This window comes from Cetorhinus maximus, chromosome 13, assembly GCF_964194155.1.
Source record: "Cetorhinus maximus chromosome 13, sCetMax3.hap1.1, whole genome shotgun sequence".
NCBI classification, from domain to species: domain Eukaryota; kingdom Metazoa; phylum Chordata; class Chondrichthyes; order Lamniformes; family Cetorhinidae; genus Cetorhinus; species Cetorhinus maximus.
In genome coordinates, this window is record NC_135891.1 from 16316883 (window position 1) to 16344062 (window position 27180).

Below are 27180 nucleotides of genomic sequence, written 5' to 3' on the forward strand. Positions count from 1 at the left end.
ATGTTTAGGAAAAACCTTAAAATGCAGCCCTTTATTAAATATCTGTAGCGTACTGTTTGCTTGTCTGTTATATTTGCCTTAGGGCATGGATAAGTAGGAATCCTTTACATACCTAAATTGAAAACCAATTTAATTAACTGTAACTCAGTAATTCCTTGCACATAAATAGTGTGAGGGTGTATTCTGATATAGTCGTTACACTCTTAATATTGGACATATTGTCAATACATTTCACTTTGAAAAACTGTCATATTATTTGGATTTTCTATGACTTGTTTCAAAAGGCCTTGGAAAATTTCAAATCCTTTTTTATTCAATGCCATTTAACCACAAGATTCATTGTCACAAAAGTACTATCTGCACGTATTGATCAACAAGGTGGTGGCATAAGGCAGAGTGTAGACACATGCACAGTCCACAGAACACCTATTTTTAATAAAAACACTCACGGGTTGCTATTTGCAGTTACTATTGAAAACAACTTGACAGTATCAGAGAGAGAGAGAGAGAGAAAAAAAGAGAAATATCGTAAGATTACAAATTTACACAAAAAAGATTATTTGTCTTTTGATTGTCTTAGCAATAGCAGGTTTTGTATTTTTTAAATAAGAACTTATCTTCCTCGTGGGACACGTGTGTTTACACATTTAGCACAGTTCATGTTGGGGGAAAGCATGAGTTCATAAATAGCAAGAACCATTTAAAAAAAAACTATAGGGGAGTCGAGGGTTATGGGGAACAGGCAGGAAAGTGGAGTTGAGGCCAACATCAGATCAGCCATGATCTCATCGAATGGTGGAGCAGGCTCGAGGGGCCACAAGCCCTACTCCTACTCTTATTTCTTATGTTCTTAAAAACAGTGATTGTACCACGCTGTTGGTAACCACAAGTCTCTGTTCCCTCTCGGTGTCCAAAGTAAAGTCTTGATGATAAAGAAGGATTCAGTTGACTTTGTAGTTAATATCAGCTCAGGTTTGTGTCTTTTCAATAAAGGCACATTTCCATGATGAAGACCCTGATGCAGTGGTTTTTAAATCATTTTTTTTTCTATGAAGGTCAGATCTCATTCATAATTCTGAAATCATTTTCATTTTGCTTCCGTGAAGGTTAAGACAAAGCGTATATCAACTGCATAATCCACACATTTCATAGCTGGATCAGTACCACAGTCAAGGAGCAAAGGTGCAGTCTGTTTTCTGCTACAAGTACTCAAGTTCCAGGGCATGTCGTAGGGCCTCGAGGTCTGCATGGCACGAGATCCTCCAGAATGGCATATTGTTCTGCAGAAAGCACAGTAGAGCTTGTTGAAGCAACAAATCCTTTACTTCAAGTAATCATCCTAACTGTTAGGACCTAACACCTACAACAGGGCTCTCAATCAGAGCATTTAATTCAGAACAATTTATCAGACCACACCAAATAGCTCAGCTTGACAGCACTGCTTGCTCACGTCAAAGGAGATGTGGCGGGGCTCAAAGGTCAGAGGCTGGAGGAGGAAACTAACCAAACAGGTATTATTATTTTACTGAATTGTTTTAGTTTGTGTTGCAACCAGCAGTGATGGAATTGAGCACTTCTGCATCATATTTACCATATAGATCATCTCCAAAGAGCAGTTCCTTCCCTCCAAAATATGCCCCAGGTTCAATGTCAGCCAAACACAGACATCAGTGCATTTAGAAATTACTGGGAGGAGAGAGGAAACGCTAAAGGGACAGGATTATGTTCTAATGGGTCTGATTTTATACTTTAGTGAACACATTTTGGGTTTTTTTCACTCTATACATTAATACTATAGAATGTATATATCACTTCATGTGACTTAATATAAGGGAATAAGAGGGTAATTCTGTGAGTGCCTATTCCTGGAGCTTGGGTCACAGTATTTGCCTTATTGCAATTTGGTCTTGTTTCCAAATTACACTCTCATCGAGTGAGGTTCCACTCCGGGAGCAAACTTGCAAAATCATTCTTCAAAGCTAAACAATCAAAGCAGCTTTCATTGAACGTTCCGCCATGCCACACAAATGCCAAATAGTGAAAATAAATATGTAAAATGCACTTTCTCTGGACTAGGCCAACAAACAGGCTCCTCCAACGCACTGTTCAAGGTTGTTGATTTATGGAAATAATCATTTATCTAGCACACCCCAACCCAGCATGTTGTAATGTACATAGGACTTGTGTAATGTGAAACTGAATACGGAACAAATATTATCCCTCACTGTTTCCTCCAGGAAAGCAAAACAAACACTAAATCAAAGCAACTTCAATATGTTCAAACTGGAGTTAATATTGCCTACCTTAGTTCAGTCCAACACAAAAACATCTTGACACCAACTCATCAACACTTCATATGATCAACCGCACTGTTAGTAACGGTATTTGGGTTTGGGACGTGGATTTTGAATCGGGATTGTGAATTGGGCTTGGAACGTGAGTAGGGGCTGCAGCTGTGACTGTTAGTTGGGATTGCAGTCCTATTGTGTTAGATTAAATTCATTTTATTTTCTGATTTTCAAAAATGTGGCATTTTAGCCTCTCCCAAAACCAGTTTCATTTGCAAAGTGCCACCTCCACTGCGAGCTGCTGGGCTCAGAGTCTTTTTCCTGCAATTGGCTGTTTGACAAACACAGCCATATATTGTTTACCTGTTTTAGATCTCATCTGTGCGTTACCAGCTGCACAGCTCTAAACCTGCTGCTCTCATCCTTCTAATGACCAAGTTCCCACTCTGTGCCTTCTTCACTCAAAGAGTGGTGACAATGTGGAACTTGCTACCACAGCTGGCAGAATTTTATGCCCTCTCTCACGGAGTGTTTGGAAGCAGTGGGGTATTTAATTAGGCAGGAGGGCATTAAATCAGGCGGAAAGGTATTTAATCAGGCGGGAAGGTATTTAATCAGGCGGGAGGGTATTTAATTAGGTGGGAGGGTATTTAATTAGGCTGGAGGGTGTGCGCAAGTACCCCACCGCCTTCCCACCTCCGCCAAAATTAAGTCCAGGGTGAGAAGGCCCAGTCGGGCCTATTAAATGGACGGGTGGGGGGTGTTCATTCAAAGGCACACAATGCTTGATCGAGAGACCTGGCATTGGGAAGGGGGTGGAGCCTTTGTTGCCGACCCTCCCTACAACCCTCCCCTGCAACCCTCACCCTTCAAAACCCCTCCAGCCATTACCTAACTCTGGTTTGGCTCGCTCCTTGATCCTAGGCCTCAGATGACTGTTGTTCCAGTATCAGCCACCGCCTTTGCAGTGAGCAAAAGAGCTGCCGGACTCTGACTGGTTGGCAGCTTTCAGTGGGCAGGAGTTCCACCCCTGGGGTCCTGGATCCTGGTGAAGGCCTGCCGCTGGCTACTGAAGTGAGAGGCACTTAATACCGGTGGACATTCACAAAGGCAAAGCAGGTTTCGTGTCAACTCTACAGTGAGCAGGCAAGACTTGCGTCACCTCTATAAAATACCCCAAGGAGTGGCTGAAGTGAATAGTATAGATAAATTTAAGGGGAAACTAGACAAGCATATGAGGGAGAAGGAAATACTGTCGATGGTTATGATAGTAGATTTAGAGGAGAAAAGATAGGAGGGTTCAAGTGGAACATAAATACAGGCATGGCCCATTTGGGCCAAATGGCCTGTTTCTGTGCTGTATATCCTGTGTAATCCCATGCGCTACTCACTGAATTTGGTTTGTAATGGGGTTGTCAGGCTCTTGGTGCTACCATGAAAAATGTCTTCATTCATTTTGTAGCTGATTTGAGTTGCAGTGAGTGGAAGATGAGAAATGAGGATTCCCTCTTTATTCACGACTAAGAGCCATCTATTGAAACACTTCCATTCCCCACACCATTCACCTGTAATGCCATTGCTACATTGTCATGAGGATGACAGACCGATGTCCACATTTTGCACAGCCTTCGGTGGAGGCTCTCATGAGCTGGGAAGATTGGGTTCTGGGTGCTGGGATGTGGTCCTGAAATTCCTCAGGATGTGATCACAGCCACAACTTGCAGGCTAAGGTTACTGGGATGCCCATCTAATCCGAATGGGGTGGGTGCAAGTGCCACCCTATGTGCATCTCTCCTAACTGCCTACCTTATACAATCAAAAAATCTGGCACCTGCCTGGCTTGGGAGGGGAGCGGGATTTGCCCAGAGGGCACTCTTCCACATCTCCAGTCTGATGCTGGACATGTCCCCTTCGATTCTATTTAAGGGGACAATGAAGAATTTTTGTTTGGCGGTCCTAGCCGCTTCGCTGATCTTTACCCCTTTGATGAAACCCATTCATCTAGCTGCTACACCTGAGTATAATAGGCTTCAGTATAAACATGAGTCTGGGATATTATCCAGTGAGTTCCATTGGTCTCCAGAGACGTTACGGTGAGAGAGCAGCGGAACCCCTGTAGGGTATTGGTACCTTCCCGTCCAGCCATCTGAAGAGTCGGTGGGGAACACATCCCTGCCAACACTGCCTGGCCTGCAGCCACATCACGCTCAAATGAGCATCAACTGGCTGCCGGCGAGACTTCCGCCCCTCACTCGGGAGGAAGTCCCGGCTTAGCGAGCTGCCGGCCAACTCTCTATTCCCTGCAGCGACAGAAGCTGCAGTGGACTGAAATGGAACTTGATGAAGACGATAGAGTCTAAGTCCTGGGAGTGGACAAAAAGATTAGTTTTTGGGGTCTCAGGCTTGGGGGGGGTGGGGGGTGGGGGGTAGAGATCGCCTTTGGGGGTAGATAGCGGGGGTTTGGGGTGTCAAGCAGAGGCCAGGGTGGGGGAAAAGGGTGGTCCAGTGGCTAGCAGACGTTAAGGAGTGGGCCACCTGAAATTAGAAGGGGGCTTCTGATGGAGGTGCCACCACCCCCCTCCTCCTTCCTGCCCGAGGCCTAAACCCCTGATCGTTTTCAGGCTTCTCCCACACCTGGAAAATCCTCCCACCAGCTGAAAAATTGAATGGTCAATAATTGGCCACTTAAGAGCCTCAACTGGGGCAAGGGCGGGCGGCCCATCCGAGGCCTTGTCTGCCCTGGTGTAAAATTGGCAGCAAGGATAAGCCGATAGTAAAAACAGCCCTGATGCAGTCTGTCAAGACTGTCGCAGAGCAGGCAGATTTCCCAAACCCTTACACACAAGAGGATGTGGACAGCATCCTGATTACAACCATCAGGCAAACCAGCAGGAGTCGATGGGATTTACCCAGAATTCCTGAAGACCATCAGATCAACGGGAAGGAAGTGGTTAGCAAAGCTGGTTCCCATTCACAGCACAGGCACCATTCCAAACATCTGGTGCCAATCCAAGATATTGGCCATTGCCAAGCCAGGGACACTCCATGACCCATGCAGCCACCATCCCACTGCCCCCATTGGAATACCTCCTGCTAAAAAAAGCTGAGTCCCACCCTGGGAGCATCAATGCTCCCACAACAGGCAGAGTTTTGCATAGGCCACCACTGTTCCAAGTCGGCTCTGACACTCACGTATTGAGGCCGGTTTCCAGATAGGCCTGAAGACAGGAGCGACCTTTGTTGACTTACCCAGTGTCTATGACACAGTGTGGTGCACAGGCAGGCTGCCGAAACTCTCCAAAATCAGCTGCTGTGTGAAAAACCTACAACTAATCAACTCCATGATCAGCAGCCGACAGTCCCGTGTGCACCTTGGAGATCAAATCGGCTGCCCACGTCTAACCAACAACGAGCTCCCACAGGGATCAGTCCTCGCACTGGTTCTCTTTATCATTTATACACCAGTGACCTCCCTCCCACAAAGTCACGGATCTTCATGTCTGCTGATGACTTGGCCCTGGCTCCAGGCTAAAGAACTTCAGGACATTGAGGAAACGCTCACTGAAGATCTATGTTCTCTGGAAGCCGATTTCAGAAAATGGAGACTTTACTCAAACACTGCCAAGACTGTCATTTCAGCCCTCCACCTGAACAACTTGAAGGCCAGGGAAAACCTTCAGGTCCAATTCTATGGCTGACTGCTCACCCCCGACCCACCGCCAAAATGTCTTGGCATCACTCTTGAGCATACATTGACCTGTCGCAACACCTCCAGAACACCAGAGCCAAGGTCAAGATGGGAGTGAATCTCCATTGGAAACTGGTGGTTACCACCTGGGACAGCAGAGCCAACACACTCTGTACTGCTTCACTCGCCCTGGTCCACCCGAAAGCAGAGGACTGCTGCTCAACCTGGTTCTGGAGCTGCCACACAAACATGGTAGATAGCCACCTCTGGGAAGCCATGAGGATTATTTCTGGGATGTTGAGGCCAACACAGCTCAAGTGGCTTCCTGTGCCAGCACACATTGAACCTCCTGATGTCCACAGGGAACACACCCTCCTCAAAGAACACCAGCGGCTGACAGCTAACAAAGCACTCCCATTGACACAGGACCTCAAAAAGAGAAACCACACACATGTGCTCACCTGAAATCTAGTCCTTACTGGAACACACTCCACACCCTACAAACTCGCAACTGTCCCACCTCTTGATGGCGCACCTCCTGGATACAGCAAACATCACCAACCACAACCTGGTAACTGATCCAAGTGGTCAAGTCCCAGGGTTTCAACCTTCCATGCTTGAGGGTGGGCCAGGGAAGCTGTGGTCATGTACTCCACAAGTGGAACATGAGAAACAGCTCAAACTGTGGCCATCCAAGTCAGACTATCGCCCATATACTGAACTTCTACCCTGAGAGATCCATTCCTGGTGGCATCGCCACCATTCACACTGCATCACCTGTAGCTGTTGAATGGATTGCTAATCTCCACACCAAACTATAACTGCTTCTCCAGCCATACAAACAGAAAATCTTGATGTTAGTTAGTTCTTGCCCTGTTTCTCTCTTCCCTCTGCACAAGAAAAAAGCACTTTGACTTCCCAAAATACACTATTAACGCATTAGCTATTGTTTCTTACTTCTCTCTGTATTTCAGTATTTTTATGGCACTATTTGTTTTTTAAAAAGAATATCACCAGCACATGCTAAAATGGGATCCAGCTATTGCCAAAAACTATCACTGCTGTTGGCAAAACAGTTATTTGCAGTGAAAGTCTCTCCCCATGCTATTGTACGTAGCTCAGGTGTGGAACTGAGTCAGCCATTCCAATCAATCAACCTAAAGACAGGCATGCTGGCTGCTCTTCACGCATTGCCTTTACTACACAAATACGGCATTCACACCAGGAGACGTCAGTAAGAGGCCACTTCAAACCTTTTCTTCAAACAGCCACTGAAGCTTATTAGAGTTAAATATCCTGGAAAACACTTTGTTTGCTCAGTTGTTTCAGGTGCTGACCCTGGGAAACAAGGTTTTCTTTGATGTTAGTGGGTACATCTGGTGTACCTTTGTTCACTGAGCCAGTTACTGGGATAGGGAAGCTTATCCAATGGGACCTCTGCTATCTGTCATCATGGAGGTCTACCTCCCCCCCCACCGCCCCCTCCAACCAATCCCCAGGCTGGATGGTGGAAATTGGCGGATAATATAGAGCCTGAGGCACGGGAAATAAAGGAAGAACAATACAGATAATGTTAAATTCAAGTTTTCTTTGAGGTTGAATTATGTCAGGTAGGAATTTAGCGATGCCTTGTACTAGGTTCTGTTAAGTGACAACTGGAAGGTGAATAAATTGACTGTAGAGAAGGGTAGTTCTCTTGTAATGGTGTACAATGATATATAAATACATATCACTGTTTAGACAAGATTAGGTCCCAGACTATGGTATTGTACAGTGCATATGTAATGCCAACACCCCAATATCACAGTATGTAGGGTTACGCAATACCATTGCCACCCCCATCAAATTGAGATATATGAACAATATAGTTCAAAGATAAATGTGCAAAACTAGCATTCAGTTTTTAGGGTGCTATCAGCTTGGGACCCATTTGTAATTGGAAAACATGCCGCAGAGCATTTTACAGGATGCTATTCATTTTACCTGTTGAGAATGAAATGTAAAGAACCCAGGCTCAAGGTGCAGAACCTCACTAAGGTTGGAAAGAATGAAATACAAGGGACATCAGAAAGGAATGATGAGGTGACTGCTAGCCTGAAGAATGACCAGTGCTGGAGCCACCAAAGGTAAGAGATGGGAACAGTAGTTGGACCCAGACAATAGTAAACATTGGCCCAAAATGAGTGCAAAGTTGGTGGTGCCTCTACTTAAGACCCCACGCAGAGAGGCTCAAACCATTTTCCGGTTCCAGCATCATTTTCATGGAGCTGAATGGCAGGTAGGACATGTTGGTGGGGAGGTGAAGGGCAGAACGAGACAGAAGAATTTGAAAGGATTCATAAAAGGAAGCAATAACTTCTCTTTTCCAAAGTAGCTGACAGAGAGGTTCCTTTATGGACCATTGGTTAGGCTGCTCAACACCTGCTATAACTGACACCAGCATGAACAGTGCATTCTCTGTTCATTCATCTATTGACGTTGCCACTTGAATTCGGCAACCGGCGTAGGGAGATTTGTATATTTAAACAATACTGCATTGCTTTGTGTGAAAATGCTCAGCACACATTTAAAGGGCTGACTGAAAGTTGAATCAGGCCGGCAAACGGATGTCCAAGAAACATACTTTTCTGTATCAGGAAGCTGTTTGTCAGGCAAGGAATGGGCAGTTGTCCAGTTAAAAACCTTTCCACAAAAGAACTGGAAAGCAAGATTTTCTTTCCTCTATAAAAGGGCCTAGACACCATCAATCTAAAGGGCATAAAAGCCATGAGGAATAAAAGCAACAAACCATTTCTCATGAATCTTTGAGCTCTATAGGGAACTAACTGCATTGCTTGGATAACTAGTAAATTTAATCTACTTGGAACTTAATGAAGTTCGATATAAGGGGCTTACCTTTTTTGCTGCTTGTTCTTCTTCAACCCCATCTCCCACCACAATGTAGACTGCTTTCCTTCCAAACCTTTGAACTATTCTTTCAAAGCAGCTTTCCTTCCCTAAAAATAAACAATACAATTGATGGTTCTCCAATCTCGGGCAGCAGTAATAACCTTGCAAAGTGTTTGCTCTTGAGTTTGATTTTGATTTTTAAAAGTGGCTGCCTCTGGTATAAAATACTTGTGGACAGCACTCAAAAATATGTCTCAATATAGATTTAATGTCAAGGTAACCCATACATGTCTATTATAGCTGTCATGGGTTGAATTGAGCCTCATAGTAGTATGGCTAAGAAGAGCATGCCCTCTATACAGTCACAATACAATTAGGCTAAGAGAGACCGTTAAGTCCATGAGGACCATTAGTACAATTAGGCTGCACTGTCTCTTTCTTGCTCTTGATCCAAATTTATCTGTCTCACATTAACTAACTATTTACATTCAATTCAATCATTTAATTGTTTGTTGTTTAAGTTTCATTATCTACCAGTGTTAATCATGCAAGTTCTATCGTCAACATTGAGCAAATGCATAACCTATTAAATGACAAAACCTATTAAGAAGGCTAATGGAATGCTTTCCTTTATTATGAGAGGAATTGAACATAAAAGTAAGGATGTTATGCTTCAGTTATATGGGGCATTGGTGAGACCATATCTCGAATACTGGGTGCAGTTTTGGTCCCCTTGTTTAAGGAAGGATGTAAATGCATTGGAGGTGGTTCTGAGGAGGTTTACTAGATTGATACCTGGAATGAGTGGGTTGTCTTATGAGGAAAGGTTGGACAGACTGGGCTTGTTTCCACTGGAGTTTAGAAGAGTGAGGGGTGACTTGATTGAAGTATATAAGATCCTGAACAGTATTGACAAGGTGGATATGGAAAGGATGTTTCCTCTTGTGGGTGAGTCCAGAACTAGGGGGCACTGTTTTAAAATTGGGGGTTGCCCTTTTGGGACAGAGATGAGGAGAATTTTTTTCTCTGAGGGCTGTGCGACTTTGGAACATTGCCTCAGAAGGTGGTGGAGGCGGGGTCATTGAATATTTTCAAGGTGGAAGTAAATAGATTCTTGTTAGGCAAAGGAAACAAAGGTTATCGGGGGTAGATAGGAATGTGGAATTCGAAACACAAACAGATCAGCCATGATCTTATTGAATGGCAGAGCAGGCTCGAGGGGCTGAATGTTTTACTTCTGCTTCTATTTCTTATGTTGGTATCTCTGATTGCCTTTTTCTGACCATTGTTTTCACACATTAGGCAGGATTTTCCAGTCGGCAATTGGGGGCGGGGCCCGCTCGCCAATGCATAAAAAGACGCGGGGTGATGTCGGGTGGAACTCCTGACGTCACCCTGCATAATTTCCATTTTCGGGTCGGCGGGGGCGCAGCCGAGTCAGCTGGGCGCCCGTCGACCTGTCAAAGGCCCATTGAGGCCATTTAAAAACTAATTTAGGTTGTTAATGGACCTGCCCATCCAACCTTAAGGTTGGCGAACAGGCCAGGAGCCCTGGTGGGCTTCGGAAAAAGCTTGAAACCTCATCCACGGGCAGGATGAGATTTCATGAGGGTATTTAAATTTTTAAAAAACGTTTCAGTAAAACTTATGGACGTGTCCCAACTCATGTGACAGGGCAGGGAAAACTTTTAAACATGTTTATTAAAAGTTTTAAGTCGGAGCTGGTCTCCCTGAGGCAGCACTTAGCCTCAGGGAGATCTGTGCGTTCCTTCGCGCACTCCCGGCTGAGAGAATCCCCCTCCCCCGCCCGCACAGGGAGTGCCTAGTGCTTCCTGGCTGATGTCACACTGGGTGGGCCTTAATTGGCCCGCCCATGTAAAATGGCGGCGTGCCCCCAATCAGGGGCGCCGATCGGAGGTGAGCCCGTCCGTGCCCGCTCCTGCCCTTCCCCCCCCAACGAGGGGGAAAATTTTTCCCATGATGTCATCCAAAAGGTGATTATCATCTATAATGTAGAATAAAATAATTTAATAAAGATTTTAAAATTCACCTGTGCTTACCCGTTTTTGTAGCACTGTAAATATTTTCTATTGGGAAGACTGTACCCAGTCCGTATAACAATACCTTTGAGAGGGCAGGTATCAGCTGTGTTGTTGTAACGAGAATATTCACACAATTTGATCTGTAAAATAAATCAACCAACTCAATTTTTTACAGAGATGTTAACTGTGAAGTGTTGTTCCTAACTGCACTGCCCAGGTTGTCCCACTTTCTGACACTGGGGTTCCACTGTGTCGTACTGACCTCAGCATCACCACCCAGGACAAAGCAAGTCGCTTGATTGACACCCATCCACCACCTTCAATATACACCCCCTCCATCATCGGTGCACTGTGGCTGTAATGAACGCCATCTATAAGATGCACTTGTGCAGTTTTCTTCAACATCATCTTCCAAAGCCATAACTGTATCATCTAGAAGGGTAAAAGCAGCGGGCACATCGGAACAACACCACCTTCAAGTTTCCCTTCAAGTCACACATCATTCCTTCATCATCATTGGGCCCAAATTCTGGAAGTCCCTCCTAATAGCACTGTGGGAATATGTTCACACACACACACAGTGGCAGTTCAAGAAGGTGGTTCACCACCACCTTCTCAAGGGCAATTGGGGATTGGCAATGACTGTTGGCCTTGCCAGTGATGCCCACATCCCATGAACAAATAAGAACAGAAATCACACCAAAATGCATCACCTTCAATATCTAAAGCAAGCAGTTTACACAACTGCAATCTGTATTTTTCACCAATTTTCTCTCTTGCCAAATTAATGTCTTAAGGATCCCAGTCACTCTTCACATGTTGTTCAAGTAACAATTGCACATTGTGGGGCTTGACTTGACAGTGAATTCTGGCAGGCTATTTGACCACAAACACCAACACACGGACACACATTCCAACAGGGGCTATCTGATAGAAATCAGGAGCTAAAATCTTGGCTGATTATTCTACTCTAATTCAAGAGATACTTAGGCCGATTGCAAGACCCTTATTATCATCCCACCTCAGAGCAGTTGGTACAATGCTGATTAGGAAATGAACATATCCCAGTAGCAATCCTGTTACCTACATTAATCTGGAAATATTGAATTACGTTACTGGATGAAAAAATAGGACCAAGTATGTCTGTTGTAGTCAGGGCAAAACTAGATTATGCAGCGACACTGAGAAAAGCAGTTTGTAAGATTCCAATGATCTAAAGCAGCTAATTTACTGCCTTACATCCCAATAGACATTTTCAACATATTGCTGGTTAAGAGGTACCAGTAAGCTTGAGGTTATTTACCTAGAATTAATTAGACTGAGTGCTTTCAGTGCATGTGTCAGCCACAGATCAGTTAGAGCCTCCATATCCGCCCTCAGCTGCAGCCATCCTTCTCTCTTGGGTGTTCCAATTAGACCTATGCAATGACAAAGAACCAAAGCTTAATGCAGAGTCGCTGATTTTGATGGTGAGTTAGTTATTGCATAGTTCCATAGTCAAAACTAACCAGGAAAAGGGTCAAAGGATAACAGGTAGCCATTTTGGCAACATTGTGTGAAGTTGGCTATGGATCCATCAACAGAAATGATACATACTGTCATGCTCGTGATGAATTGCTAAGTTTGCTTAACTCATCAAAAAGTTTAGATGATTCATTTGTGGAATAGTCCAGAAATAGCCCAGTATCATTGTGATATTCTTTTCTCCAGTGTTTTTCTTTTAATAGCATTTGCTTTTTCCTTTTGAGAGTAATTTCTCGTTTGGAACAAACATAAAGTATTTCTGCCTTAAGTGCAAGATCTGTCAAATGTGATAGAACTTGAAGGGTTCCTATTGATTCATTCTGCAGTTGAACTGTCCATTATATGACTTGTGACAAAATTTGTGTGTCTAGGTATTATGGTAAGAAAGCTTTCAGCATATATTAAATTGCAGATACTTGCCGCCAACGTTGTTTTTGTAAGTGTTGTACATTTCTTTTACTCGACGATAGCGGAATGCTAATTTCCTCATCCAGTCTACACCCCCATGCACACCAGAGCCTATACAAAGGTTTCCACCAACTGCTGCTGTTTGGAAACCATCTGTTGCAAAGTTATACGTGCTGTGTGGGAGGAGAGAGGAAGACTGTTAGTGGCATTAGTTCCATTAATTAGTGCACAGCTGACATTCTGGAGAATAAAACAGCCCATGTGGGGCTTACTTTCAGTGAGGAGCTCACCTCAAATCCTGCCCATTGTCATCTGAAGATACATCGTCGATGTGAACCTGGTCACATTCCTGCAAAAATATAAATAAAATTAAGAACTCTGGAATTTAAACAAAGTGCAGCACATTGAATATTCTAGTCACCCAGCAGTCTGCAGTGGAGCACTTTCCCATGTCAAGACCGCTTCCTGAATCAGTTGGGGATGAAAATACGGCATCGGATGTTATATCAAACGCCAGAAAAATGATTTTAACCTTTAGCCTCCTACCAAAATCTACATTCTGTCTTATTTAGCTGTAGTCTCTCATGATGCTGAGGTCAAAGTTGAAACCCATGTTGGCTTTCAGCATTCCACGAGCAAGATCACAGGTTTAACCAAAGAATGTAGCTGGAAAATACAGCTAATGAGAAAATGTTTGGTGATTCTGTCAAGTTCTGTATTTCTACTTTATCGCTTTGAATCAGGGGAAGTTACAGTAAATTCCTTTTGCAGATGTTCATTTGGTGGTAAATGTGCTGAGACTTTGAAAGCTGCAAAGTCCATTCCAGCTTAGTTGTGCAGCTTTGTAAGTGCAATCAAAAATAACACCGGACAAATGTGTGTGACACTGGCTGCCATTCACAGATGGCTTTCGTTCAGCAGCATGGGACAGCGGGGGTGGGGCCCGCTCGCCGACGCGTAAAATGATGTGTGGTGATGTCGGGTATGCGTCCCAACGTCACCGCGCGTCATCTAGATCGTCAGTTCGGCGGGCACACAACCGCGTCGGCTGCATGCCCGCTGAACTGTCAAAGGCCTATTAAGGTCATTAACAAAGTAATTAAAGTTGTTAAGAATGCTGCCCGTCCAGCCTTAAGGTTGGCAGGGGGCAGGCGAAGAGCCCAGGCGGCCTTTGCATTTTTCATGAAACCTCATCCACGGGTGGGATGAGGTTTCATGAAGGGTTTTTTAATTAAATAAAAATTTATGAAAACGTTAATGGACGTGTCCCAGCTCATGTGACAGTTTCCCATGAGGGGACATGTCCTTACAATTTTTTTCTACCTTTATTAAATTTTCCACAACTTAAACTAATCTCCCTCCATGCCTCAGGCAGATTTCTGCGCGCGAAAGAGCGCAGGCCCCAACTCAGGGGGATGAATTTCCCCCCCTTTGGGGGGGTTGTGCGGGGGCAGGGGGGAGCGAGTGCGAACCCGATCGGTGCCCCCGATTGGGTGCGCACCGCAATTTTACATGGGTGGGCCAATTAAGGCCTACCTAGTGTGACACACGCCCGGAAGCACAGAGCACTCCCTGTGCAGGCAGGGGGGATTCCCTGAGTCGGGGCCTGTGCTAGCGCAGAAATCTCCCTGAGGCACAGAGGTGCCTCAGGGAGATTAATTTAAGTTATGGAAAGTTTAATAAAGGTAGAAAAAAATTTTAAGGACATGTCCCCTCATGTGAAACCGTCACTTCCGGGCTTCTGGTGGGGCCCGCCCACCATCCGAGGGCAAAATTCTGCCCCATGTGTCTGCTGCCTTTGTCCTTCTAGCTGGTAGGGGTTACAGATTTGGAAGATGCTGTCAAAGGAGCTTTAGTGAGTTGCTACTGGGCATCTTGTATACGGAACACACTGCTGCCACTGTGCGTGGGTAGTGGAGGGAGTGAATGTTTAAGGTGGTGGATGGGGTCACTCTCACCTCACCTCTGGAATTCAGCTCTTCAGCTGCTTTAGCAGGTGAAGCTGTGGAGGGAGATGAGGAGTTGGGACGAAGGAAACCTTCCTGATCTGCCCTCAGCATTGTCTAAGGGCCAAAACAGAAGCTGCAAAGATAGCCACATCAGAGCCAAACAACATTAACCCTGATCTGGAAGATAAAAAGCGGAGAATAGAAACATCAGAAATACAATACAAGTAAATAAATGACTATGTATTATTGCCAATTATTATATGTCTGAGAGAGCCAGCTCGTCTTCCTAATTCTGAAACAGTAAATTAATAACAAAGACAGCATTACAACACTGAACATACTTAATGTTCTCTTTCACGATGGACCACTGACAACTTATTTTATGTGTTGAATCTTGTACTAATCAAGCTGAGGGAGCTCTGTGCAGGAGAAGAGAACACTTTGACTTTCTGCACTGAGTGTCAGCATCAACCATTTCCAGGTCAGTTGCATTGTCTTTTACATACAGCAGTGATTCTCAAACGTTTTCCTTTTCAAATGAAATAGTAATCGCGGATTCCCCATCTAAATTATACTATGAAATTCTGGTATCAATAACAGTAGATTCTGGACAAACACTGCCCAAAATACATGGGCAGAATTATCCATTCAGCGTGCGAGGGTGGGCCCGACACGCTGGAACATAAAATGAAGCGCGATGATGTCAGGCGTTCATCTCGACATCATTGCGCTTTCTCGCGATATTTCGTTCGGCAGACACTCGTCGGAGTCAGCTGCGCGCCTGCCGATATTTGATAAGCCTATTAAGGCCATTAAACAGGTAATTAACATGAATCTTATGCTACTCATCCATGAGCGGGATGAGGTTTCCTAAAGCTAATAATGATTATATAAAAACTTTTCCTGAAAAATAAAATCATGCCCCATCTCATGTGACACAGTCACATGAGGGGACACATTTCATTAAATTTTTATGGTTTTTATTTCTTTATTTAAAAGAATAAGTCTGTGTCTCAGGGAGATTGCTGCGCGACAGAGCACTGGACTCGGCTCTCCCTCCTCCCCTCGCCTGCACAGGTAGCGGTCAGTGCTACTGCACGAGTATTATGCTGAGTGGGCCTTAATTGGCTCACCCGCCTAAAATGGCGGTGCGGAGCTCATCGCGGGCGGCAGTCAGGTTCCCGACCACCTCCGCCCACTCCCGCCAAGCCCGCCCGATGAATGGAAAATCCTGGCCCTTGTTTTTTTCCACCAAAGGGTCTAGAAGCTACAATCGCTCATCTCAACCCAAAACGAGAATAGCAGAAGATAGAGACGATCAAACTATCGTTCAAATTTTTGGCGGCCATCACTTGGTGATCTTTGTGCCTCTCTCTCAGCTCTTCCCCATGTCCGTTCCCCTCCAAGGTGAGGCAGCCAGCCCGCTCTGCGCTGCATATGTGATGGCCATGTTCTGCTCCTGCCTCCCAACTCACGATAAGCCCACCTCTGGCTGCTGCTTATTCACTTGCTCTTGTTTTGACCACGGCACCTCCTCCCCATAAATAATTGCAAACTGCACAGCTCTCAAGACGCAAAAGCAACAGAGGTTCCTTCTGCGCTGGCCAAAATGAACTGTTATAAAATTAGTCCCATCTGAAACTAATTGTGGTGCTGCATGTTATTTTTATTGCAAAGATGTCCTCTGCCACTGTTGTAAAATATGTTCAGCAAAAGCCCGGCAGCATTATTGATTATTTTGCGGGTCCCCCTGACAAGCCTCTACAGAGCCTCAGGGGTCCGTGGACACCAGTTTCATATAGTAAAGCCTCTATTCTATCTTTGCCTAAGAAGTTCTTTTCTTTGTACCAGTTTGTTATCCATTCCTCATACCAGTCACTTCTTCAGCTTGCCAATTTAGTGGTAGATAGAGATAATTTTATACTGTATATTTGCTCCTTCTAGAAACTTTACTGACGCAGCCCTGAGCTCATTTTCCTTAAGATCTTTAGGGAGGGCAGAGAGGAGAAATTTTAATCCTTTCAGTCTGGGCTGCATTCAAGTACAGGTCCCAAAGGTGAGAGTGTTTTAACACGCTGAGCCACCATGCCCCATAAAGGCTCAGGTTTTTTTTTCAAACAGTGTGGCTTACCCTAAACCTAATCCCCGCAGAAGCAAGGAAGTGACCTCCTGCACATGGCTGTAAAATAACTGCAACCATTTTTATGACAAAACAAACTATGGCAATGATTCACATCGGTTCATAGTTAGTGAAAACTCAGTGAAATTGACACTTTGTACCGCAAAGCCAAACAGTACGTCTTAAATATACTTGGGTTTTGAGTGAGGGAAATGAGAATTTCAAACGCTATTAGGATGGGAGCCCAATGAGAATACTTGGTTCGATGTTTCTAAATATATCTACAGGCTCTAATCAAAGGCTTTCTACCATAGCTGTGTTGAGCTCATGCCCTCGAAATGGAGGATCAAAATATTATTAAAATACACCACCATATGATCCTCAATGGCCCATCAGAATGACTGCATTTTGCATTTCTAACCTATTTCAATTACCTTCGAGGTAACTGTCCCCTGGAATATGTATAATCGCTGGTAATCAATGCAATGCATTCTAGCCAGCAGGTGTCTCCATAAACTTTGAAAAGTTGCTATTTTATTGCACCGACTGCTTAAATGTGTGTGGGAAAAGGCCTCCATGTGTGTTACTTATCAGTCTTCATTGACATAGGTCTAGCCAAAAAGCAATGAAAGTTATCCTTCAGGGGAAACTTGAGTGTGAGACCAGTTTTCAAGCTTGGATTTCTCAGCTGAGGGTTTGTACTATCTTTTCAGCAGAGTAATTTTCACTGCTGCAATCAACATGGGTTAATAGTATGAGCTCTTCTGAAACTGCATGTGTAATTGTTTAGTGCTGCATAGTTTTGCTATTACATGCTATGGGCAAACGTTAATGATTTATTATGCAAAATCATTACATATACATTTGTTCTGCAGAATACATGTGTTCGAGTCGCAGCCAAATCTGCTAAAGAATGACTGCCTGCCTACATGATTGCAAAAGAGTTTGCTTCTCTCAACTGTTAGACTGATACTTTGAGAACAGGAGTAGCATCTCCAAACCACACTGATCAGTGCAAAGTTAAAATGGTATGTTGTCTTCATGAATGGGGCATATGTGCTGTGTGAATATTTTGCTTTCACAGCTTTCTACATTTTTTTTCGGATTCATAATTGTACAAAATATGGAACAAGATACTCCCTTGTTCTGAAGCTCACTAGCCTTCAAATAACTGTTTAAGTGTTTTATACATTGAACAGCATCCATCAGTAGCTACTGCAATAAGGCACTTGGCTTCAACTACAAGATGCCCAAGTTCTAAGGCACTGAGATATTAGACAATTTTTGACAAGGAGACTCAACTCAAACTTCCATTTTGGTCGAAGGATTCCTTTTTCCTACATTGTTCTGGCATCTCACTCTCAGCTGAGCACCAAGTTCCAATTCAAGTACACGCTGGATCAATCAGAAAAAATATTACCCAATCCTCTAATGTGGATCTACAGGATGAACTTCAGGAACTCATTAATGTTACTTTAAGGTCGTCTTCCAGACACATAACCTCTGTCACCAAGAAGAGGGGCAAAAAACTTGTATTTGTACAGTGCATTTAACGACTAAAATGCTCCGAGACACTTTACAATTGTTATCAAGAAAAAGCTGACACTGAGTCACGTAAAGAGATATCAGGCCAGATGTCTAAATGCTTCATCCAAACAAAGTTAGCTTTTTCACAAGTTGACTTTGGACGCTACATATTCACCCATCTCCAGCTATGCCATTTTGTTACAGGTCAATTGTATGTGGAGAAGATAGATTACTTATCTCATCCTTTGCACTATATCGTCCTCCTAAAAACTCCCACTCTATTTCGTTCTTTCTGGGGTTATTTACAGGAGGCAGGAATTGGGCTGGACTCCCAGAATAACAGGTCTCTTCCCCTGCATCCTGTGCTTTGTGCCCAGGGAATCCACAATCCCTGGAAGCAAACCACAGGAAAAGCAGCCCCATTATTATTGCAGAGTACAATAGTAGTTCTGCCCATTTCTTCTTCCTCTGAAGGAATGGCCAATTCCATGTTAGGCCTTTTCTTCCAGCTCATGTGGTCATGTCCTCTTATTTCATGCTTCATGGGAAGTACAAAGAGCTTGTTAATTTATACTGGAACAGTTCTTCAGCAAGTTAAGCACTTGTCCTATGTCCCTTCTGAACCCTTAGTCTTGTTTCTTTGTTGAAGATAAAAACCCTGAATTCTTTCAGTCCATTTTGTATTTCTTGGATCATTGCCCAGAAATCATCCCGGTTGGTATTCATTCCACTTTTTCCGGAACAGTCTCTACGGGGATTCCTACATCTTACGGAAATCTTGTGCCTGATGCAGATACAGGAATGAGTTCTGGAAATTATGAACCTATGTTGGTTTATGTTTGGCACATACCTAAAATATTTATTAAAATTCTTCTTGAACATTTGTAATCGAGCTAATTATTTCTGCAAGAACCTTGGAGATTCATGCACCGCCAATTTTCTTTTTCCTTAATGTGTGTTAACTAACTGCCTTGTATTCTTTCATGGTGGGGTTGGGGAAGGTGGGGGAAAGAACGAGAGAGTAGCAATGCAAAACCAAAGTTTAGCAGGAAATGAGGACGACCCCTGCAGAAATTCCAGGTGAGGGCAAACATAACATTTGTTAAACTTGGGACCAGGTGGACTGAACTGTATTTGCATTCCATTGTGAATGAACTAGAAACTAAAGCTAATTGCATGTGACACAATAAAACAACAAAGGACTTACAGGATACAACAGAGTGTTTGCAAATGGATTTACATCAGCCATACAATTAGGAAGACACACAACAAATTAAACTTAGCAGTGATTAACATTATAAAAATGCCAAATACTTGGGACATAAGTGAATAAATGGATTTATGATAGCCTATACATTGAAAGTGGTTTGTTTGCTATTACAATGTCCAGACATCATTTAAAAAATCCAATACATAGGATATATTTCCAGAATAGCAGAATAAGCATACAGAAATCACGCTGGGACTTTATGATGTGTTATTCACTTGGAATATGATGCTCAGTTGGGTCACCATATCATAGAAATAGACTTGGATTAGATAGGGTACAGGAAAGAAAAGTTAATTTAAATAGGGACACACAATGGAGAAAGCTAAAATAGGTTTAAACTTTGCAGCCTAGGAAGGAATGTGCTTCTTGGGCAAAAATAAAAATACCTGGAAAAACTCAGCAGGTCTGGCAGCATCTGCGGAGAGGAACACAGTTAACGTTTCGAGTCCATATGACTCTTCAACAGAACTAAGTAAAAATAGAAAAGAGGTGAAATATAAGCTGGTTTAAGGGGTGGGGGTGGGGGAGGGGGGGGGGTAGAGCTGGATAGAGGGCCAGTGATAGGTGGAGATAACCAAAAGATGTCATAGACAAAAGGACAAAGAGGTGTTGAAGGCGGTGATATTATAACTACAAGTTGTTATTGTCGTTACATTAGGAAATTTGTGTTAAACAAAGTGCGTGAGCAAGTGACAAGAGATAACTTTAGAAATACATATTTTTGTTGTTTGCAATCATTGTGCTGAAACAAAAAAATCCTTCACCTCAAATGTTTTCAATGCATTTTTTAACAAGCTCTTCCTTTCTAAAAGTCTAGGGTTTTATTTTGTGCACAATAATTCTTTTAATGACATCAATACATCACCCATTATATTGTGCAGACTGCTGTCTACACAGCCAGTACAGTGCCCCTTTAAATGGCCGAACATGATTTCCAGTGGAAATATGATTCCAAAAGATTTTCTTTGTCAGGCAATTGCTTCAAACTTGGCTTGATGTGCGGAGAAGTTCTGCCAACAGCATATAACTGGCTTCTTATCCTGCACCTATTTTGTAAGGCAGGTTGGAAAGGTTTTATATTAAGACTGGAAGGTAAAACCATATGAATGCTAGGTGGGCACTGGCTGTATGACAATATACTTCTTTAATCCTGAAATGTACCCATTATTCCTTGCAGCGACAAAGTATAATTACTTGGGTGCAATTTTTGTATTTCCCTTTGAGCACTGCGACATTATTCTCAAATAAATACTGTTAGATACTCCAGTTATTCCCAGAGGAATTGTGTTGCAAACTCTTACAGAAAGAAAGCATTTTAATGTAGATTAAAATTATTTGTTTTTGACGAAACTCTTGGTTGTGGCAGATTAAAACAAATAGTTTTTAAAATTATTTTCCTTAGATAATTTGAATTCCGAAAAGTGCTCTACAATTCTTTAATTCTACTTTTTTTTTGTTGTTGAATCCTCCATAATGCTTTTTTCCTCTTTAGTTGGCCTATATTACGTATCACTCCTTGGTCAGGTGGAGAGGCAGGCACCACACCCTCTCAATATTTAATTATGAAGGCGTGGATGAGAAGAGACCCACGGGGATTTAGTTACCAATTATTCCCTTGCTCCCCTTCCCTCTTGGGGTAAAACACCATTTTTTGCCTCTCTCTTTAAGGCCACAACTGAATTTGGAAAAGTACCTTTCAGACAAATCTATGTCCTAGCATTCCAAAAGGCAGGTAGCTACAGCATCATCTACCTTAAAGGTTTTCAATTGTCATCTCTTTCTTTCGAGCCAAGCGAGGAAACCTGTTTCTTCCCTGTGCGATCTGCTGAATGTAAAAGCTTTAGGTTGATTCTGCAGCAAAGTCCCTTTCTGCAGGACATTCCCTCGCCTCTCAACTGCCTTCCAGGAGAACTGGCTAGATGTGCGGAGAGGAGCATCACTCCTTTCCCATCAGGCACGACCCCACTGGATGCCAGCTCATTATTCAGAGGCCTGAGCTCTGCTCTCCCACTTGCTGAGGCTTTCCTGGTTGTAGCAGAATGAAAATTTGCATATCCCCAGGCAAAAACCAAAGACTGCAATCGAAGACTTGGTCCACCAACAAATACATACCCCCCAACTCCTTATCCACACCACCCCCACTGCTCCATTGCCCTGCAACCTCCCAAGAGACTGCTAGCGCATGTTTCAACTTGATATTTTAAAAGCTGTGACAGCATGTGCGTGCTCCAAGGGAAAATTATAGAATTATAGAAGATTTCTATTAGGCTTGGAACAAAGTCTTCCAGTATGCTATCTCCTCTCCCTTGCTGATCTCATCTGCAGACTGAACAATGCAATTCTATCTGAACAGGATATGTTTTTGGAAACTTTTACCCGTGAACAGGTTAACATATTTTAAAAATAAAAACAAAAACTGCTGCAAACATACAAGAGGTTAATCAGCAACTATAGATAGGAAGATAGCTTAACTTTCCAGTTCAGTTTGGATGAAAGGTTAGATTCCAAACATAAATCTGTCTTTTTGAAAAAAATATAGATGATAATCGCCCTGTTATACATTTACAGCTTTTATATTTTTATTTCCTACTTCCAGGATTTGTAACTCAATTTTAACCACAAAGTGCCCTTTTTGTGTGGAGGCTATTGCTCTGCTGAATCCCTGGATGTTGTGGATTAACTGTGCACACTGGACTGTGCTGCCTACCCAATTCCTATTGAGGCACAGTTCAAACTGTCTAAGCAGTTTGGTATTTGCTTGGGATCTGTGTTTTCCATTTTCTTCTTTTTTTACTGATTGTTCAGTACAGGAACGTGCAACACTGGTAGCTATCACATTACTGACTTAATGAAATACCATGAAATTAACTGAGACACTACCTCAGAACCCATCAGCAGTCGCTATCGGATTACTGACTAAGTGACTGGTACAGAAATTGACCGAGACACTAGTTCAGACTGGCAAGTAGGACTACTTTGTTGCTACTTTTTGAGACATTTTTTTGTTTGCCATTTTTTTGGGTCTTTAAACCTTGTACAACGTTATTACATAAAGCTTTAGAAGGCAGATAAAATGTAAGAACACTTGTTGGATCTAAACTTCAGTCCCCAACCTTCAATACATCTGGTAAAGGCACAGGCTGCACAGTCACCGTTTCTTTTGAATACAGACAACCCCGCAGCAGGCAGCAGACCCTTCCAAGGGTTATATTGCACTGATCTAAATGGCCTGAATGACCTTTTCACATGTCTTATGATTTAATATGTCTGTATCAGTTTAAATGTACTATACATGACCTACCTGGTGCATTTTAATTCCCATGTATTGCTAGTCTTACCTCCTTGAATAGGGTTAGAGTAAGTTCAGCGCTTGGAGATAAGGTTATATAGCATTGTTCTGTCATTTGTGGGTCCCTGATGGGAGCGTGCAATTGCTGAATTTACCTTAATATTCTCCAGCTAAATCTATACATCTAAACTGTAATTGACTCCCTTTATCCAACATACTAATTGTTTTGAACTTACACTATTGGGAAAAAAAATTCCAACTATAGTGCACAAACAACTGTAAAATAACAATTGGACACCGGCATTATTTCCATACATCCTTCTATGATAAGTACACTTGCTTGCATACAGGAACATAGGAACAGGAGTAGGCCATTCAGCCCCTTCAGCCTATTCTGCCATTCAATTAAACCATGGTTAATCTGTATCTTAACATCATCTACTTGCTTTGGTTTCATTACCTTTAGTGTCCTTGCCTAATAAATATCTACATATCAATCTCAATTTTGAAATTTTCAATTGACATAGCCTCAACAGCTTTTTGAGAGAAAGAGTTCCAGATTTTTATTACCCTTTGTGTGAAGAAGTGTTTTCTGACATCACCCGGAATGTCCTAGTTCTAAATTTAAGGTTATGAACTATTGGGGCAGGATTTTGCCCTTGGCGAGGGTGCTCGGCAGGGCCGGTTGGGAAGCCGACCGCCGCCCACGATCAGCTCTGCACCGCGATTTCACGCGGGTGGGCCGATTAAGGCGCACCTTGAGTGGATTGCGAGTGGTAGCGTTGAGCGCTGCCTGTGCGGGGCGGGGGGAGGAGGGAGAGCCGGGCCTAGCGCGCGGTTTGTGCATGCGCGAGAAAGAGCACTTCAGTCTGCCTGAGGCAAGGAGCTGCCTCAGGGAGATTGAAGCGCTGAGTTAAAGAAAATAATGAAGAGAATAAGAATTTAATAAAACATATCCCCTCCTGTGACTCTAGGACATGTTTTTAATTCAAAAATAAAGTTTTTATTTAATGTTTATTTGCTTTAGGAAACCTCATCCCGCTTGTGGATGAGGTTTCTGAAAAATGTAAAGGCCGCTTGGCCTTTTTGCCTGCCCGCCAACCGTTAGGTTGGACGGGCAGTGTAAATTTGAATTTAATTAGATTGTTAATGGCCTTAATAGGCCTTTTAATTATCAGCGGGTTATTACCCAGCTGACTCTGGCGCGCACCTGCCGAACAAAATATCGTGAGATTGCGCGATGACATTGGGACGCACGCCCAACGTCATCACGTGTCATTTTACGCTCGGGGGTGTTGGGTGCGTGCCCTCATGCCGAGCGTAATATTCTGCCCTTGCTCTGCACTCTCCCACCAGAGAAAATAACCTATTGCTATCAGATAATTTGACCATCATAAACAACTCAATCATTTATAAACAAGGAAATACAAGCCTGGTCTGTACTAGCTGTCCTCATAATTTAACCCTTTTAGTCCTGGCATCATTTTGGTGAATCTATGCTGCACCCAGGTTTTTTCTGAGGTGTGGCGGGCTGGCTGAACACAGTATCCCATGTGGGGTCTGACCAGAGCTCTGGGCAGCTGTAACATAGCTTCCACCCCTAAATATTCCAGCCCTTTGTAGCTAATAGCCAACATTCCATTAGCCTAGTTAATTATTCCTCATACCTATCCACTAGCTTTCAATGATTTCTGTACTTGAACATCCAAATCTCATTGCTCCCAGCTTCTCACCATTCAGAAAATACCCTGACCTATCTTTCTTGGATGTCCTGACATTTTCCCACATTGAACTTCATCTGATACAGTTTTGCCCATTCACTGGACAGAATTTAACGCCTTCCCCTGTGGCGGCTTTGGTGGCGGAGGCATTTAATTGAGTGGGCGGGTGACCCTGCTGCCTTCCTGCCTCTGTCCTGATTAGGTTTGTGGCGAGAAGCCTTGTGGAGGGCCTTCCTGCCCCACCACCAATTGAGGCACATATGAGGGCAATTAATGTCCACTTAAGGGCCTCATCTCATTGCCACTGGTATTCACTTAGTGGCGGGTAGGGGGCTTTCCATGCAGGAAGCTCAAAAAGCAAACTCGTGGGGTTGCTTGTGCTCTCCTGGGGAGGGGGCGGTGGTCCCTTGTTCAAAGGCACCACCGCCTGATTGAGGGGCTTGGCATCTGGAAGCTTGGGCCTGCTGAGAGCAATCCCCCCCATCACTTGCTGCCAAACCCCACCCCCCACCTCCCTCGAAGATGGGTGCATTACCTGCAGCAGCCACTAACACACCCCCCCACCCCAAAGAGGCACTGCTGAGCAATGAAGATCTGCCGGACTGTCATTGGCTGGCAGCTCTTGGTGGGCAGGCCTCTGGGTCCCTGATGCTGGGGAAAGCCCACCACTGCCCAGTTGACAATATGGCAAGCCTTCCTGAAAATGGGCGACACAGGCCTCTCACCAGCTCTCCAGCCAGCAGGCGAGAGTCCCATTGTCTACATTAAATTCCAACCCCTTAATCTATAAATATCCCTTTGCAACTACCTCTGCCACCTAACTTCCTGTTGCCAGCAAACTTCAATTAGCAGCTTTACTTCCTTCATCCAGGTCACTTATAAATATAATGAAAAGCTGCCCGTCGGTTTTATTATATGTATTCCTAGTGTGGCAGGCCTTGTCTGTAACCACCACTGGCGCAGTGATGTGAATGACACACTATTCTGGGTTGGGGAAAATGAATGAAAACATAAATTCAAGTGACCACGAACTGCAGTTTAAGCTTGATATTTTTTTCGTGCTTGTCAGGTTGATCTTCCCTTGTAATTGTCCAGCTAAGGGGTGGTTTGTAGCTTTTATTTTATTGAATTGTTGGAGAATGAGCCTTTTGTAGCCCTGGCTCTACAGGTTTGGCTCAGGACTGCAATAATGCTGGGAACGTCTGTTATAACACAAATCCAGAGCCTATGCTCCAATATCAGAGTTGCTGTTTCTCAATCCTGGTTAGGGGTGGGGGGGCGGGGGGGAGGCGTGGGCAGGGAGGAGGTTGGGGGTGGGAGGGGAAGTGTGGGCAGGGAAGAGGTTGGGGGTGGGGGGGAAAGCGTGGGCAGGGAAGAGGTTGGGTGGAAGTGGGGGAACCAAGTAAATTCTTTTAGGTACAGAAACTTGTTTTTTCTTCTTGTCTGCCTTCAATAAGCCAAATCACAAGGGTCGGTTTTTGGGGGGTGTGGGTGGGTAGGTGCATGGGGTGGGTGGGCAGTACTGACAAAACAACCTCCATCACTGAGACTAGCTGCATTCACAAACTAGTTCTGAAGCAGCAAAACCATTTTTTTTTAAAATTCCAGAAGATAAAACCTTTATCCACAATATTGACCTGCCACTTTGAAAACATTTCACGAAGCAATTGCAACCAGTTTTTAATTGGGTCAGTCCATCATGTGCACCTGGCATGAGTAGAGAAAATGTGCGCAGTCATCTGACATTTACCTGCCTGCATGTAGTTTTCATTGATTTAGAGTATAACAGGGAACTGCGGTTAACTTCAGTTACTTAGAAAGACTGTTTCCCAATGGAGGATGGATCGAGAATCTGAAGGCACAGGTTTACAGTAATTGACAAAAGAAGCAATGGTGACGTGAGGAGAAACCTTTTTATGCAGCGAGTTGTTAGGATCTGGAACGCACTGCCCGTGAGTGTGGTGGAGGCAGGGTCAATTGAGGCTTTCAAAGGAAATTGGATTATTATCTAAAAAGGACAAATTTGCAGGGCTATGGGGGAAAGGCAGGGAAGTGGCATTAAGTGAACTGCTCCTTCAAAGGGCGAACACAGACATGATGGGCCGAATGGCCTCCTTCTGTAATGTAACCATTCTACAACTTTATGGCTCAGGAGTTTTGCAGTGGGATTGGCTTCAAATTGCTTGTGAGGAGCTGCTGTGAGGGCTGGGATTTTCCGGCCCTGTCTTGGGCGGGACCCCCGTGGGCGAGGCGGCGCCCCAGCCAGAAGTCCATTGACTTGCGGCGGGACTGGAAGATCTGAGCGGCGGGCGGGTGTGAAAAATCCCACCCATGGAGTCAAATGGCCTCTTCTGTGCTATAAGACTTTATAATTCTATGGCTTTTGTGCTACATTCACATCCAGTGCAGACATCAGAAAAGCCATAGCGAATGGTCAGGTGCTGGACTATTCAGGTGCAGATCACT

At 43.8% G+C, this 27180-nt stretch overlaps 1 protein-coding gene across 1 annotated transcript in view; it reads right to left on the bottom strand.

The window, feature by feature from the left end:
• Positions 1-292: 292 nt before the first annotated feature.
• LOC144688449 (protein phosphatase EYA1-like) overlaps positions 293-27180 on the bottom strand; it is a 261652-nt gene continuing 234764 nt past the window's right edge. The window contains exons 12-17 of the mRNA XM_078555016.1: positions 13130-13188; positions 12852-13012; positions 12211-12325; positions 10926-11047; positions 8872-8972; positions 293-1280 (exon numbers count right to left, since the gene is read on the bottom strand). Coding sequence (XP_078411142.1) covers positions 1200-1280; positions 8872-8972; positions 10926-11047; positions 12211-12325; positions 12852-13012; positions 13130-13188 — 639 coding nt within the window. The 3' untranslated portion in view covers positions 293-1199. The remainder of the gene's footprint in view (positions 1281-8871; positions 8973-10925; positions 11048-12210; positions 12326-12851; positions 13013-13129; positions 13189-27180) is intronic.